At 47.9% G+C, this 15,550-nt stretch overlaps 1 protein-coding gene across 3 annotated transcripts in view; it reads left to right on the top strand.

Moving 5' to 3' along the window:
- SLC14A1 (solute carrier family 14 member 1 (Kidd blood group)) overlaps nt 1-15,550 on the top strand; it is a 51,729-nt gene that overhangs the window by 8,978 nt on the left and 27,201 nt on the right. The window contains exons 1-2 of one of the 3 annotated variants that reach the window (XM_030336495.1): nt 11,642-11,765; nt 12,440-12,503. Coding sequence is in view for 1 of the 3 variants with exons in the window: in XM_030336493.1 (XP_030192353.1) it covers nt 14,700-14,846 (147 nt within the window). In the remaining 2 variants the exon portion in view is untranslated. Of the gene's footprint in view, nt 1-11,641; nt 11,766-12,439; nt 12,504-14,684; nt 14,847-15,550 lie in introns of those variants that run through there. The other 2 variants (XM_030336494.1, XM_030336493.1) reach the window with 2 other exon arrangements.

Raw genomic sequence — 15,550 nt, 5'->3', positions numbered from 1 at the left:
GTTATAGGTACATTTCTTCCAGTAGCGGATGTGAGTTCTGGCTGTTCCACATCCTTGCCAACACTGGACGCCATTTTTGATTGACTCAACCTTCACCCCGTGCCTATCTGTGTCCCTTCTGCCTTCCAGACTACCTCATACGTGCAGCCCTTTCCCGTTGACCCTGCCCTGCTTCAGGTTCAGGCCCTGTGAACTCCCGCCAGCCTCCCTAGCTTGGGCCTTCAGGCTCCATGAAGCACTCCCGGCCAATCCTCCCTAAATGTGGCTTTAATCATCATGCTGTTCTTTCCACACACCTTCAATGGCTCCTCGTCTCCTATTACATTAGAGCTACATCTCTTCACTTGTCTGGCTTTGGACACTGTCTGCAAACCTAGTCAATGAACAAGTAGACCCCCTCTTTCCCTCAGGCCTCAACGCCACCTCTACAACTCTCGTATGGTGAATTCCAATGCCTCAGTCCCTCTCCCTGTAAGTCTGGGACGTCAGCTTCTCCGGCAGGAAAAATGTCCTCCTTGTTAGCAGTTCTGTAAGAAACGCCCCAGCTGGAGAGGGTTAGGGCTGGCAGAGGCTTAGAGAGCCTGGTCCAACACCCCTGTTTCCAAAGAAGCCCCAAGTTACAAAGAATTTTTTTTTAATCCTGATGACTTGGCAGGTATTTTTGTGACTTTCTTAAGGTGACAGCTATCATTTCTTATTTGCTGGTAGCTTTGACCTGAAAGCAGGCAGAATTGGGGATATTAGCCGGATGGGGAGAAGAGGGGCAACAGATAGAAATTCCAAGTCAGCTCTGCTTTTAAAACTGCTTCTTGGTGAGAGAAACATCCTCACCAGCGGAAGCTCTCAAGCAGCCACCACATTTAAGGAGCTTTCTGATCTGTAGAAAGTTTTCGAAACCTCCCGTCATTACAGAGAATCACAGAAATAAACGCAGAGGAAACAGAAATCAGATTTTTCTTACTTCTCCCAAATTTTAAAAAGGCAAATAAAACTATGTGTTTTGTTTGCTTACAGTTACTTATAGTTATCACTTAAATTCTTTACACAAGGGACCCCAATATACTCTAGTTCGTATTGCCCATCTTTAGAGCTTGGAGCATAATTTTGCTATTTGAAATGGCCAGAGAGGTTCATAGGCCCATCTTTTCTTCTATAATGTAGCATTTTTCTCATCTGTCCTTCTTCTGATGCGGAGTCCTTCGGAAGGGATTCAATGCCTGGCTAGTGTATCCTATCGGGGGAAGCCCATGTCAGAGGACACCGTCAGTCTGGATGCCTTGCACAGATGGAGCACTGCCTTCCCTGGGGACCCGAGTGGGGGCTGGACCTGTGACCCACAGCACGCACCCTCCCGTGCAATCGTGAGGCTGTTCGCAGCCCACCAACACGCCATGTTTCTCTCGGCTGACTCTCAGGTTTCTTCCGGAAAGGCTGTTCCGTCTTTTCCTGCCTTCACCAAACGCTGCTCAGATGTCAAGGGCCCTATGAGGCCCGTACCTTCAGTAAAGCCCCGTCTGCCTACTCCAGACACCACTGATAGTATCCGAAGTCTTCTAGCTCTAAGCTGCGTCTGCTCACGATTTAACACTTCATTGCACATCATCTTGTATCATTTAAGAGAGCCCTAAAAGCTGCCAGTTCTTGATTAAACTTGACAGGCATCTTGTCCCTCCCTGGAAGACTGCATGATGGGCTTTCTTTTGGGTTAATGATATTACACATTCCTTCTGTGCTGAAGGAAAAGTTCCTTTCTGCTCATAGCATGACCAGTGATCACATACAGCCTTGAACCTGACACTAATGCTCTCCTGTGTCTTACTGCTGCACCAGATGTGAGAACTATCTTATACTTTGTGCCACCCACTACAGTCATGAGGACTTACCTTCGTACGGTAGGATGGGAAATTGGGGATGAATAAATGGCAGATAACTAGAGGGAGGGGGGTGCCTCAGAGCATGGCCTACAGCCTGAGAGAATGCTAAGTCTGAGGTCAGCAGGAGAGCAGCGAATGGGCAAGGCGTCATGAGTATACAGCCTCAGACCTGGGATGTAGAGAAAGGAGGAGTCAGCCATGCCCCACCCCCCAATCTTTGGAGAGCCCAGGCCTCCTGGGTTTAGGGTGAGCCCAGGTTGATAGCTGGGATTGGGGCTGTCTTATATCACAATCTCCACCATGGAGACCCCGAAGGTGCAGGCTTCCTTTCGGCTCATCCCTCCTCAGGATGACTCAGTGACCCAAGAACTGGCCAGCCTGCATGCCTGGAGATGGGGCTCAATCCTCCCGGGTTTTAAGACAGTCCTAGAGTCAAGCCAGAGCCTCTGACCAGAAAGGCTGACCTGTAAGCTAGAGTGCTGGGTGCTTGGTGCCTATGGCTGGTTGACCTGTGGCAGAAGCAAATGAATAAGGGCCATCCATGTGTGTTCCAGAGGGCAGGGGCCCTGCCCCCTGGACTACATGTCCCAGTCATAATGCAGGATGCCACTCTGAGGGCTGTATTTGACACAAAACTATCTCAGTACCATACAAGAACTCACCCCAGCCCGTCAAGTCCCCACAGTCACGGGCTCATTCACCCATTTATTCATCCATATACTCAATGAAGAGCTGTTGAGGATCTCTATGACCCAGACACTGAGCTCAAAACTGGGGCTACAGCAGCGAACAGCATAGCCCAGACTCTGCCTTCAGGAAGCTTGCAGTCTAGTGGGCAAACTCAATGGAGCAAAAGCTCACATGATTATGTAATTACAGACAATGGTCAATGCTGTGAGAGAAAGAGAAACACTCTGGGAGATGTGTGCTGTGACTGTAGTCCTGGCCTGAGAGTCACCTTCTCTCAGACAATGAGTCCCAGTGAAGGACAATTTAGCCACCCCTGCCCCCGCGTAGGAGGGATAGCAAATGGGAAGGCAAGTGTAGTTTGTAAAGTGTATTCAACATGTCTACTGGCTAGGGTAGGCTGTAAAAAGTACAGTTCCACATGGGTGTTTTTGCCTTTCAGCCAAAGCAGTTGTATACCAGGGTGGGGTGAGGGAATTATTGCAGGACCCCCAGGGTAAAAAAGCCAAGGAATCCCAGATGGAGAACCAAGTGGTGGGGGCCCCCAAGGAAACGGTTCGGGGAAGATCCTGAGCCCTGAGGGGTGGGCGCTGTTCTGGCAGTGCGGGGGTGTTTGTCCTGTGGGTGGGCAGGATGCAGTGGCCTCTGGCCGGACCACAGGTGCCGCTACTGGGCTCCCCAGTCAGGAGGAACATGCCCCTGTGCGTGCAAGCTTCCCCCTCTCGTGACCTGTGATAATCTCTCTGCGGCGACTGCGGGCCTCGAGGCACTCACCAAGCCCATGTGAAGCAATCGACACCAGGCAGAGGGTGAGGCCTGATGGAGTGGCCTGATGGAGTCTAATGGGATGATGAGGCTTCTCCTGGAATGCTGCCTTCCAGCGGCGTGGCCCAGCCTGTGACAGCATGCTCCATGCTGCCAGCTGGACCGGCACAATGACTCACTCGGGCTCTCCATGGCATCTCCAACCAAGACGTTGGAATTCGTAAACGGTCGCCGCTTGGGGGTGGGGGTGGGGGTGGGGGTGGGGGTTGAATCCATCCCTTTTCACCAAGTCTCAAGGACAGGGATGTTTGAGAGGGTGCTTCCAAAACTTTAATGTGCATGCAAGCCCCCTGGGGACCTGGTTAAAATGCAGATTCTGATTCCAGCAGGCTGAGTGGGGCTGAGATTCTTCATTTCTAAAAAAAGTTCCCAGGGATGTCGAGGCTGCTGGTCTGTGGACACTTTAAAGACTTGAGAACATCGGTAAGAGTGAATGAAATTAAACCTTCCCCACTTACTCGTAAGTGAGGAGGGTCAGATCCACCATCCATTACTCACTCAGCAAGCATTTGTTGAGCCCAAGAACTGAGGCCGTGATGGCACCACTGGCGGAAATAAGGAAGTCAGAGGTAAGAACTGTTTTAGATGCAAGTAAAGATAAAGATTACCTTTCCGTAAATGTCTTTCGTGAGCCATGATCCTGCTTAATCTTCGGATTTGGCAACGTAGGTATTGTTGATCTCCATAAATTTCATAATGGAATTAAGGCTTGGAAAGGTGAAATAATCTTCCCCAGGGTGGGATAGCTGGCTGGAATTTGAACCTGATCTGTCGAACTCCAAACTCCAAGCCATCTCACTATGACACATGTCCTTGTTTTAGAGGGTAAGGAAGTAGGATTGAATTCAGTCCAGTGGTTCTCAAACTTGCTGGCATGTTAAAATCATCAAGAAGACTTTTAAAGCTCCCACATCCCAAACCAATGACATCAGACTCTACTATCAGTGTTTTGTCAAGCTCCCCAGCAATTCCAATGTGCAGATAAGGGGGAGAGTCACTGAGCTAGTCCTGCTCCCCTTCTAATAAGTGAGACAATTTGAGAAGCTTATGGTTGAAGTCCATTCTCATCAGAACTAGTACCTCTCAATTCCTACTCCAGGACTCCTTCCAAGAATCCAGCTAGACACAAAATGATATATCAGGGTGAAGCAAGACCAGAGAGGATGTAGGATGGAAGCGCTTGCCAGGGAAAACTACGTAGAAAAGAGCAGAAAATGTCAGCCGATGCTAAAGTACTATAATTTTAGTACCTGAGGCGAAAATTCAAAGAAAAACTCACCAAACCGAAGTCCTTGACTTATCTCTAAGTCATCCTAGCATATGCTAGACAATGGATAGATGAGTGAATGGATGGAATAAGGAAGATGGGGTGGGTCCCATGGACAAGGAAATCTGAAACCCAAGTTGAGCAGACAAGTGGGGACTCATACTGGGATTAAGGGAAGGGATAATGATGGGAGAAAAGCTTTCACCTAGTATAAAGCTACCATCACAAAAGGGACTAGTCCATTAGGAAACCTTGTGTTGGGATTTTATTTTTAGGATTGGAATTGTTTTTTTAATAATAGGATGAAATGCACCAAGTGGAGGAAAAAATGGAGCAATCTGAAGCAAAAAAAAAAAAAGTTTAAAGCTTTTCTAAGACACTTGGCACATCATCTCTTGCCATAATCAAGATGAAGGACTGAGGCTGCCCACCAACCCTTCACATGGAAATCTCAGATTCTAAACCAAGCAAAACTCTGGGTCCTCCACCTGCCCCCAAAGCTGCCTTTGGGTAACTTTTTACAACTTCCAGATTTATACCTTTACAGACTTATTACAAGTCTGTAATAGATATTAATTTAAAACTAGTTTTGCCCTTTAAAATTTTGGGGATGAGAAGCTATTGAGAAATTGGTGGTCAGCATTACATGGCAGTTGGCTCCCTCTCTGAGAGTCTGTAAACCCCAGATTCCGCAAAAGTATGAGTCAAGAGTCAAAACTCGAGTGACGTAGAATATTAAGAGTCCACCTGGGGATGTTGTTTTGCTCATCACTTATCAGTATGTTTGTTTAAATTTCTTACTGGATTTTTTCCCCTAATTCAACAGTGTTTAATTCATCCATCATTAATATCTTGTGTGGCTTTAATTATGAACCCACAGACCTTCATCTTCAAAGATGACATTGCCTGAGCTCTATCTCAGGTGTTTTTCTGCAAAGAGGATGAACTTTTCCACAACCATCCAGGCTCCCCTGGCCCACTTTGTCACATTGGCCAAGGTTCCAAGAAGCTGAGTCCTAACCTGGCTTCTTCCATTTGGAAACAACATCATTGGGGTGTTTTTCCAACTAAGGATTACAATAGTGTTGAGAATTGCCATGCGTTCTTTAAAAACAAGAGTTTGTGATTAATTGTGAACTCTTCTTCTAGTCTATTGCCATTTTTACATCTTGTTTTAAATAAGAAATTGAAATTTTTTATTTTCAAATAGCTATGTACAGAGAACAATGGCATTATAATGCTTAGGTGATATTTTTTAAGTTTTAACAAGAGATATTGCACCAAAAACATATAATGCCTTCTCCACTGGGTTTAATTTTGGTTTTGAATGAAACATGGAATTAATTTCATTCTCTAAGAACAAGGTGCAGTGTCAGACTTGCACGGGAATTCTCCCCCGTGTCTGTCGTGGTATGCCTGCACAACTGCGTTTCTTAAGCCAAGAATTGCTACGGTTCGAGTTAAGGCTTCGAGTTGAGGATTGCTAAGGCTCTGATGTGAATCTGTGGCCAGTTAAAGCATAATAGCTCAACTAATCAGCTCAACTGAAACTGCAGTATGGTCCGCCTTTGAGATGGTTGGCAGACAGGTAGCGGAGATGGTTGGCAGACAGGTAGCGGAGCTGGTTAGTTTGCTCTCAAGGTCCAGACTCTCTGCCTTTGGCCCCCACCCCAACTTGGCAGATGCCAACAGTGGGGAAAGAAGAGGTGAGGAGAACAGAAAGACGAGTGAGGGCCAGAAGATTCTGCATCCCTCTCTAGCTCTCGGCTGCCAGTTGGTAGGAGGCAAGGGATGGTAATAGTGTGCATTTCTGAAAACCACAGAACTGTGCAGCCAGCACTCAGCAAGCCTCCTCCAGTTGGGACAAGCGTGAGGAGCCCGAGCCAGCTGCCACCTCCTGAGCTCCAGAGGGCAGCCTCACCTAACACGTCCACACCATCCCTTGCAGTTTCTTGGCGACATTCCTGCCAGGTCTCTCTGTGATGCTCTCCAGTGAGTAATCCCGATTCTGGAAGTGACCTCAGCCCGTTCCACTCAGACTCTGGTGGCTGATGTCTTTGGCAAGAGCCTGTAGCCCTTGACCCAGAGAGCCCCGTGGGCAATGGTGGTGCCAGGTCATCTCACTTTCTCTTCCGGGCCCAATTATAAAATAAAGCTCGACTCCCCAAGCTTGGAGCCAATATCACAATATCTTTAATGGTGAGGAAACAATTGAATGAGCTTTAAATTAGTCTCAAGAGAGAGTTAGGGAAACAGGGCCATGCCACTCCCCAGCCCTCATTTTCCCCAACACTTCAATCCCTTCCTCAGTCTACTCAAGAGATTGAAAAGATTCTAATCCTACCCCCTTTCCTATTGTCTTTCATTGGGATTTTTTTTCAATCCTGGAGAAACAAGACACCAGCAGGACCGTTGCTAGCTGACATGGCCCCTTCGTTCAAAGGCATCCTGACACCCTTTCCTCAAGACACTTTAGTACCCTCTGCAACAGTTTTGTTGCAATGAATACATAAATGTCTAGGATGTTAGTGGTACCACTTTAGACGTGGTGCATTTGTGCAGTGCACAACCTGCTCATCCTTAGACACTGTCTGTGGAGATAAGAGATCTACATGACGGACCTTAATGTGACCTGAGTTTAAGCTAAAATCTGGAAAGAAGGTGCTGCATGGAAAGAAGGCACCTGATAAAAGTCATGGCGGGGATGGAGATTCTCTCACCATTCTAATGTGTGCAGGAGAAACAATGAGCTTTTAAATGGAGCAGAATAATTGCATGACCGCATCTGAGAGCTAAAAATGTAGGCGCCTCACTGCCTCCCGCTTCTATCCAACCCCACGCTCCCCTGGCAAGGACAGGCAGTGAGAGAGACGCGACACTGTGCGCCAGCTTGCCTCTTGGCTCTACATCTAGGGAACGCCTGTCACAAAGGGTGCCCCCCAAATGACGCTCAGGGTCAGTGTGAGTTTGGGCTCTCATCTGGTGCTTTTTGTCTGACTGTTTACCAAACGACAACGTTGTGGGCTCGGAACACACTGCAGAGGAACACTGTGTCCTGGATTTGCTGGTCCTGCTTCTCTGGGGGGGGGCAGGGGGGATAAGAAATGACTTGAGAATAAGTTTCTCCCATGCTCCCTCTGCCATTTAGAACCTGCTGCTCAGGATGCAAAAGACACTCACGGCCGGCCACACTTCCCGAGCTCCAGCTGTGCTGTGCTGAAGTCATTTGTAAAGTTTAAGTGTCTATAGGTAAACCCAGAGCAAACAGCAGTCCAGACCAGGTGGTGTTGGGATAATTTCTGGGTCAAACAACACGTATTTAGAAACACCTACAAATGCAAGACGTAGGAAACACTGAAATCATGTCATTATCCGTAACTTTGTTCTCCTTCTTCACCATTTTTTTCATCTAGTTCCTTCCTCTTCTCACATATATTTTATGAACTTTCTCAAAACCTTTCTGGAGAGAGATCTGTTGGGAACAAAGATGACTCTTAGGTCCCAACCTTGTATCTTCCAGTCCAGGTGGGATGGTGCAGCATAAGATACATTTTTTACAAAATAAAGGACAATGCCAGAGCTGTTGCGGGGCCAGGGGGTATGGTCGCCTGTCTAGTGAGGAATAGGGACATAAATTGCTTTTGGTTCCCAGGAGTGTGGCATGGACAGGAGTCTGCTACGAAATCCAAATAGAGGAAGAAAGAAAGTGGGGTGTGAGGGTTTGGGCAGAGCAGGTGGGGAGAGGAGAGAGAGAACTTTCTAGGGGCAGAAATTCTATGGAGACATTCAGAGGAGGGAAAACTCTGCATACATTCGGTTGTGATAGAGCCAGACCGAGGGCTGGCAGATGGGTTCAGAGAGCCGATGGAGGAGAGGGGTGCACACAAGGGGGAACTGGCAGGGGGACTCAGGGCAGGTGAGAAAAGAAAAGGAATGTCTGGGCTTAAACACTCAGCCAAAGATATGCTGTAAATGATAGCAGGAGATGCTGGAGAAAGAACTGAGAAAAAGGCATCAAATTCTGCAACGAGGGTTGAAAAGCACCTAAGAACCCAGGTTTGCACCCATTGGGTGCCCAATCGTCCCTCTGCTCTCCTGCTCAGGGGGTTCTCTGCAAAGCTCCTGGGTGACAGTAGACACTTGCGCCTTGGGATCTTGCAGGACAAAAACTCGGGGAGCCTCGTCAGCCAGCCACCTATCCCCGAGTTGTTGCTGCACAGTGGTCTCCACGCTCATAACTCTGCCCCTTCTGGTGTCACAGCCAGGAAGATTTTCCCCGTGTCCAAGCTGGGAGGAGGGACTTTTCGGGAAAGCTCAAGGACAGCCCAACCTCTATGGAGACAGGGAGGCGTCGGAATGGCAGCACCTCCACGGGTCAGGCGCAGAGCTTTACCAATTATCTTTGCCAAAACTCGTCACGACCTTTTTAGTGAGGAATCTCAGTTTCATAAAGGGGTGCGCACGTATCTAAGGTAAAACATCTAGGAACTGACAAAGCGAGGATTCGAACTCAGGTCCGCCTGACCCAGAAGCCCACATGGGCACACTGCCTCTTGTACACACCACATAGCAAGGCTGCATTTTGCAAGCGGTACTTTAGGTGTGACTTTACAGGAAGTGGGGAAGAGGATGGGGAGGGATGAGGAAGGTGGTCCTGCCAAGAAGATTTGGGACTCAATTCTGACCAAGGCCACTGAGGCAGAAGGCTGCATGGGTGCCGTGTGGAGGTGGCTTCAGGATTAGTATCGATGTGTTGAAGGCCACGTTCACGAAGTTAATCAGTGAATTAGTGAAAAGCAAAGCATGGGCAGCATTTGGAAATATTGGATGGTGCTGAAGTACATCAAAGTACAAACTTTGGTGTTAGACTTTGGATGAGTTATTTAAACCCTGTGAGCCTCTGTTTTCTCATCTGCAAAATGGGGATAATAGCATTTGACTCATGGGGTTTTTTGCAATTTTTTAAAATGTTTATTTTTGAGAGAGAGAGAGTGTACAAGTAGGGAAGGGGCAGAGAAAGAGGGAAACAGAATCCGAAGCAGGCTCCAGGCTCTGAGCTGTCCGCAGAGCCCAATGTGGGGCTCAAACTCACATACTGCGAGATCATGGCCCGAGCTGAAGTTGGACGCGTCAGATGCTTAACCAACCAACTGAGCCACCCAGGTGCCCCTAATGTTTATTTTTGAGAGAAAGAGAGAGAGAGCACGTGTGGGAGAAGGGCAAAAAGAGAGAGTTAACGAGGATCTTCGAAGCGGGGTCTGTGCTGACAGCAGCAAGCCCAACAAGCCTGATGTGGGGCTCAAACTCATGAACCATGAGATGTAAGACCTGAGCCGAAATCTGATGCTCAACCAGCTGAGCCACCCAGACGCCCCAGACTCTTACAATGTTTAAATGGCTGATGGGAATTAGAATGAAGTGATTAGCACAGTGCCCAGCACACAGAGTGATTCTCAACCACTCCCACCACTCTTACCTCTTACCGTGATCGTTATCATTACTGTGAGGGAAGGATTTATGTTCCATTTGCACGAGGAACTTCTAGAAACTAGTGTGATTCCTTTCATTCCCATTCCAGGCCCTCTGACTGTCCTCTTGACATTCATTTTTCCCTTTCAGGGTAACCCAGGAACTTATTTTCTCCTTATTTTCCTACGACAAAATGTTGGAGGCAGATTTCCCTGAAGCTCAGAACTGTAATCATGAACCCGGACCTCTGGTCTCCTCCTAGACCTCAGACACACACATACACACACACACACACACACACACCCTGAGCTGCAGCAGGTAGGAGTGGGGGCTGCCCACAAAGGGAGACCTGTGGTTTCGTGGGTGTCCAGTGGGAGGAGCCAGAGAGTCGCAGCTGCCTGGAGGACCTCTGACAAGCCCTTCAGCTCCAACAGGAGGCCAGAGGCCCAGAAGACAGAAACATCATGACATCTGCAGGGCTTTCTGGGGGTTGTCTGGTTTTTTGTTTTTGTTTGTTTTTTTTTTTTTAATTCCGTGCTCCATGAAGTGCACCTGAGTTAGATTCCTGCCATAACAGAGAAAGCCCCAAAAACTGAAGTTTAAGAAGGATGGGGGAAGAAATGGATTTTTCACTTGAATTTTAGATTCCTCTGCTATGGAATGTTTGCATCCTGACTATTAAAAGGCAGCAGAGTTTGTCCTGGGATCCACACCTGGAAAAAAGAACATTCCAGGGAACTTTTATTTTTGGTTCCTCCTAACTGGGGAAAAGGGCAGGTCGGTTTCCAGAAAATGAATTGCATGCCCCTTGCCCTCCCCACCCTCACACCACACCCCTCGGGACTTTGCTGGATTCCTACACCTGTGCAGAAGCTGTGTGGTGTCTAAGAGAAAATTCCACCGGGAGCAGTCACGTAGCACAAGAGCCTACAGTATAGCAACCTGACCCTCAGTTTCTAGTTTTCAGGGACACTATGTTGATCTTTTTTAGTTACAAACATTCCCCGAAATATTTCAGGGTGAGGGCAGGAGCTAAAGCAAGAGGGAAAAGACAAAGTTGCAGGATTATCCCTGGGCATGGATCTTGGAGCACCACACAGAGATGGCACCAAATCAAGGCCAGAGGGGGAGACAGAGAGAGAGAGAGAGAGAAACATCAGCAGAGAGAGGAAGAGAGAGACACACACAGAGAGAGAAACAAGAGACAGAGGAGAGACACACACAGAGAGAAACATCAGCAGAGAGAGACAGAGAGGGACAGGGAGGAAGGGAGGGAGGGAGCGAGGGAGGGAAGGGAAGAGAGAGAAACATCAGCAGAGAGACAGTGAGAGAGAGGAAGACAGAGAGGGAGGGAGGAGGAGGGAGAGAAACAGCAGAGAGGTGGGGGGGAGGGAGGGAGAGAGAGAGAGACATCAGGTACAGGACAGGGGACTGGTCCTCCGCAATGCTTTGGCCCTGGGGCTCGAAGTGGGAGGAGAAAGCCAAGTGCAGGGGCGGGGGGTGGGGGGGTGCAGAGCCAGTTTGAGTATAAAACTGTTAGGTGCCTCCTCCCAGTGCTATCTCCTCCTGAGCACCTCCCTCTCAGTTGAGCCCAGCAGGGCTCTATCAGCCAGTGCCTTCTGCCACCAGGAAGCCCGTGGAGTGTGAGTACCCTCCTCCTCCTCGTTTCTATTCATTTCCAACTGCTCCTTGCTGCCGGTTCGTCTTCTTACTCCTAATTGTTGCTTTTCGCCCTTTTCTTCTCTTTAATGAAGAAATACATCTCAGATGGTTGCAACTGAGTAGAAGCAGCCAAGTCCGAGTCCTGGCAGTCTAGAAAGCAATTCACCAAGGCCGCAGGCTTCTTCCTGGAAGCCTGGAAGCAATGTCTTTGCTCATGATTTCCAAAGCAGGGTAGAAGGAGCACCTGAGTTCCATGTGCAAGCGGGGTTTGGGCAAGCAGTCCACTGCACCTGTCGAATGACTCTGGGTTCATCAATGCTGTATAGGAGTTTCGAGCGTGTTCTTGAAATAACTGAGTAAAGTTGGAAACCTATCATTTTGACTCAAAAAAAAGTGGGGTGCTAGGAACGGCCCTTCCCAACTCTGGCTCTGTGCACCTCTCTGCCTGTGCCGTCATGCTGACGGGAGTGTGCTGGCCCATCGGAGAGCCCAGCGGCCACACTGCAACCATAGATCTCACAGCTTCTTTGCTGCTGCATTTTCTGGTGTGGAATTCAGACCTCAAGGCTTCTAGGAGTGGTGCCTTCTGAGGACAGAAGTGTTTTCCTCAGGAGACAAGAACACCTGACAGCATTCTCTTTGTTTCTGATAACAGCTTTAAAGAACACCGAGCACCTCCTACCACTTCAGACCAAAAGCTACCTAAAATCAGGATTATTGTAAGTACCAAATAAATGTCAATGCTTTCGTTCTCTTTGTGATAGAGCATGAATGTTTAAATGTTTTCTTCTATGTCTGTACCCAAAACTTTGCATTGTTTTGTTTAAAGTGATACTTGAGCCATAGAAAATTAAAGACTTTCGGGTCTCTCCAATTGCACAGATTTCTAATATACCCTGGCAACAGAATGAGTTTTATTTCATAGACTAAAATAAGGAGTGTTGGTTGAATTGAAATCCTGATATTGTCTTGTATTGGAATAAGTACTGCTTCATTTCACTGGTGATTTGGGTTATGACAAGCGCTTTCTGACTCCCGCTGGAAAGCTCAACAGGTGCAGCTTCCAGAATATTCCTCAGATGTTGTGAGGATGTGTCAGTGATAGAAAAGAACGAGGCTCTCTTTGAGGTACAGGGTCATGCCTGTTTGTCAGGAGAGTCACTGTTTCCAGCAAGGGCGTGGGGTGAGAATGGGGGTGACTGGGCCCTTGGTTGTTGTTGGCCCCCACCCCCACCCCAGGGTTATTTCAAGGTGGCCATGAACGCAGCCTGTGTGTGCTGCATCCCTGAGCACTCTGCAGACCTCCTCTTTGAAGAGGGGCTCCTTCACTATTTGTTGACTTGAATAGACTCTCGGGTGGCATTACTGTGCCTGGCTCCAGGAAGACAAAAAACCACCGCAGCTTCCATATTGCGCGAGGCTGACTCTGCCGAGTAAACTCTGATGGTCCCCACTCTGAACCTCAGTTTTCTCTTCTATAAAATGAAGGCTCGAACTACGTGCTCCTTACGACCTCACCCAGCTCTCACATTTTTCTCTCGTGGCTCTAAGAAAATACTGATGTTGAGCTCAAGGATATTGTCCTCTTAGATGTGTGTGATTTGGGTGGCAGGGGACAGGCAGGAGCCATACAGGGGCCAGAGGGGTAAACACCGACACTGAGGGAATGTGACAGTCCCTGCTTGTCTCTTCTATTTTCTTCTCTCCTCTTTTTTAAACCACAGGTAAGATGAGAGCCCTACCATTGGTTTTTCATAATGTCGTTCTTTATCAAACAAAAAAATGCATAATGCAACCCACAGACACTTCTGTTTGGTACTTAACTAACCGGATAGTTTAACCACGGATAAACCTCTACACACACAATTTTTTCTAAGACATGTCAGTAACATTTTTCACAATTGTGGCTTTTTCAAAGCAAGCTGGTAGAGGAAAGTAAAAATTAAAATAAAGGTGAAAAAAACTACCACACACAGGCAACTTTTCTGGAACTTCTGAAGGAAGAATGATATCCCTGAATGGAATGGAAGTTTTTCTTTTTTAAAATAAAACTTAGAGGGGCACCTGGGTGGCTCAGTCGGTTAAATGTCCAACTTCAGACCAGGTCATGATCTCATAGTTCGTGGGTTTGAGCCCCGCATCAGGCTCTGCACTGTTAGTGCAGAGCCTGCTTAGGATTCTCTCTCTGTCCCTTTCTCTGACCCTCCCCTGCTCTCTCTCTCAAAATAAGTAAAATAAACTTTTAAAAATAAATAAATAAATAAAACTTAGGAGGAGTTGCCACGCTTGTTGAATTCAACTAAGGATTGTTTGTTATTAACAAGATGATATCCAGTATTTAACAATTCTTATTTTGACACAAGAAAAAAAAATGCCACTTAGCAGTCTCTGAGACGGGGCTCTTGCTGTGCATTAAAAGTGTGGCTCATATCTTACTACAGAAAATAGAGCCCACCCCCATGCCTTCTTCTGTTTGTAAAGAACAAGTCTGAGGGAAATTGTTACATTGGCATTGGTCCCCAAGAGGGAGCCCTAACAGTTTGCCTGAAGCATGTCCCAGCCCGAAGCCCACCCCTCCCTCTAGACAGGCTTCAGATCTACCAACCTCCCGCTAACAGAGAAACACAGCAGGACAAAGTCTGTGCAGTGGTCTCTGTGCAGGGTGGTTTGACATCATTTTTTCCTTTTATTTTAAACAAAGTAAAATGAACATTCCATGTCTGTAGTCAGCTCATTGTCTCTTCTTGTTGATGGAGAAATGTGCCTTCTCTGCTGGCAGTCTCCATCTGGGACCACAGCTCTGCTCCCCAGAAACCCACCGGGCACCTCCTGCCTCCCACCACCCTGCATTTCACGTGCTCAGCCTTCTGATTCACGTCTTTTTGCCCTCTGTCAAGTATGGAGAGAAAGGAAGGATGAATGGACAATCTTTGGTTGGCGGCTCTGGTGATGCCCCTTGTGGTCCTTTTTGGAAAGACTCTTTTGGAGTTAAGGTTGGTGAGGCTGCGCGCGGAGGCTCCTCCTGGCACAGCTCGGCCCAGGCGCGTGGGCCGCCGGAACAGGTATGATCCCTCTTTGCAGCCTCCGTCTCCAGGAACGTGGGGGCCTGCCCTCCACGCTCTGGTGTGTCTTTTCTGAACACAGCCTGGGCAGTGAGGTCCTCATGCTCTGCTGAGTGGTGTGGCTTGAGCTCAGTGGCGTACACGAGAGTCATGGCCGAGAAGTCACAGGGTGCTCATCTTGGGTTAGATGCTGACTAATGAGTTTTGGTAACAGTGGAAAAGTGAGGAAACAAAGTAGTCTGGGGTTTAATCTTACCCTGCTTCTACTTAATTAGAGCTTCTTCATTTTCTTGTCTTTTTAGTTAAATTTCATGACCTACTTAGATTTAAGAAACCTGAGTATCAGTAGAGGTTCCCTGCTGCATTCTCTTCCCGATTGGAATTATTAAAGTTCCCCCCAAGACCTGCAAATAGCCAAGCGTGATAGAATTCTAAGGTGAACTACAACCTTGAAGTTACTGGTTTCTCGTGACCAGCGCTCGTGCCTGAGTTCTGGGGCAAGTTGTCAGGATTCAAGGGGTTCTGGAAGTGTTTAGTAGTTTAGAACGCATGGTTCCTGGGGTGGGGTGGGGGTGCCACAGCAGCACCTGTCTGCTTAACTCGGGAGAGGAGCCCTGTCTCCAGGGCATGGTACCCCAACAACTCATCCCAACGTGTGGGTACTGGAGACATAAATCACAATAAGCCTTCTATGGCTGTGGAGT

This window comes from Lynx canadensis, chromosome D3, assembly GCF_007474595.2.
Source record: "Lynx canadensis isolate LIC74 chromosome D3, mLynCan4.pri.v2, whole genome shotgun sequence".
In the NCBI taxonomy this organism is placed as follows: Eukaryota; Metazoa; Chordata; class Mammalia; order Carnivora; family Felidae; genus Lynx; species Lynx canadensis.
Note: the sequence above shows the minus strand (reverse complement) of the source record. Positions and strands in the feature narration are given on the sequence as shown.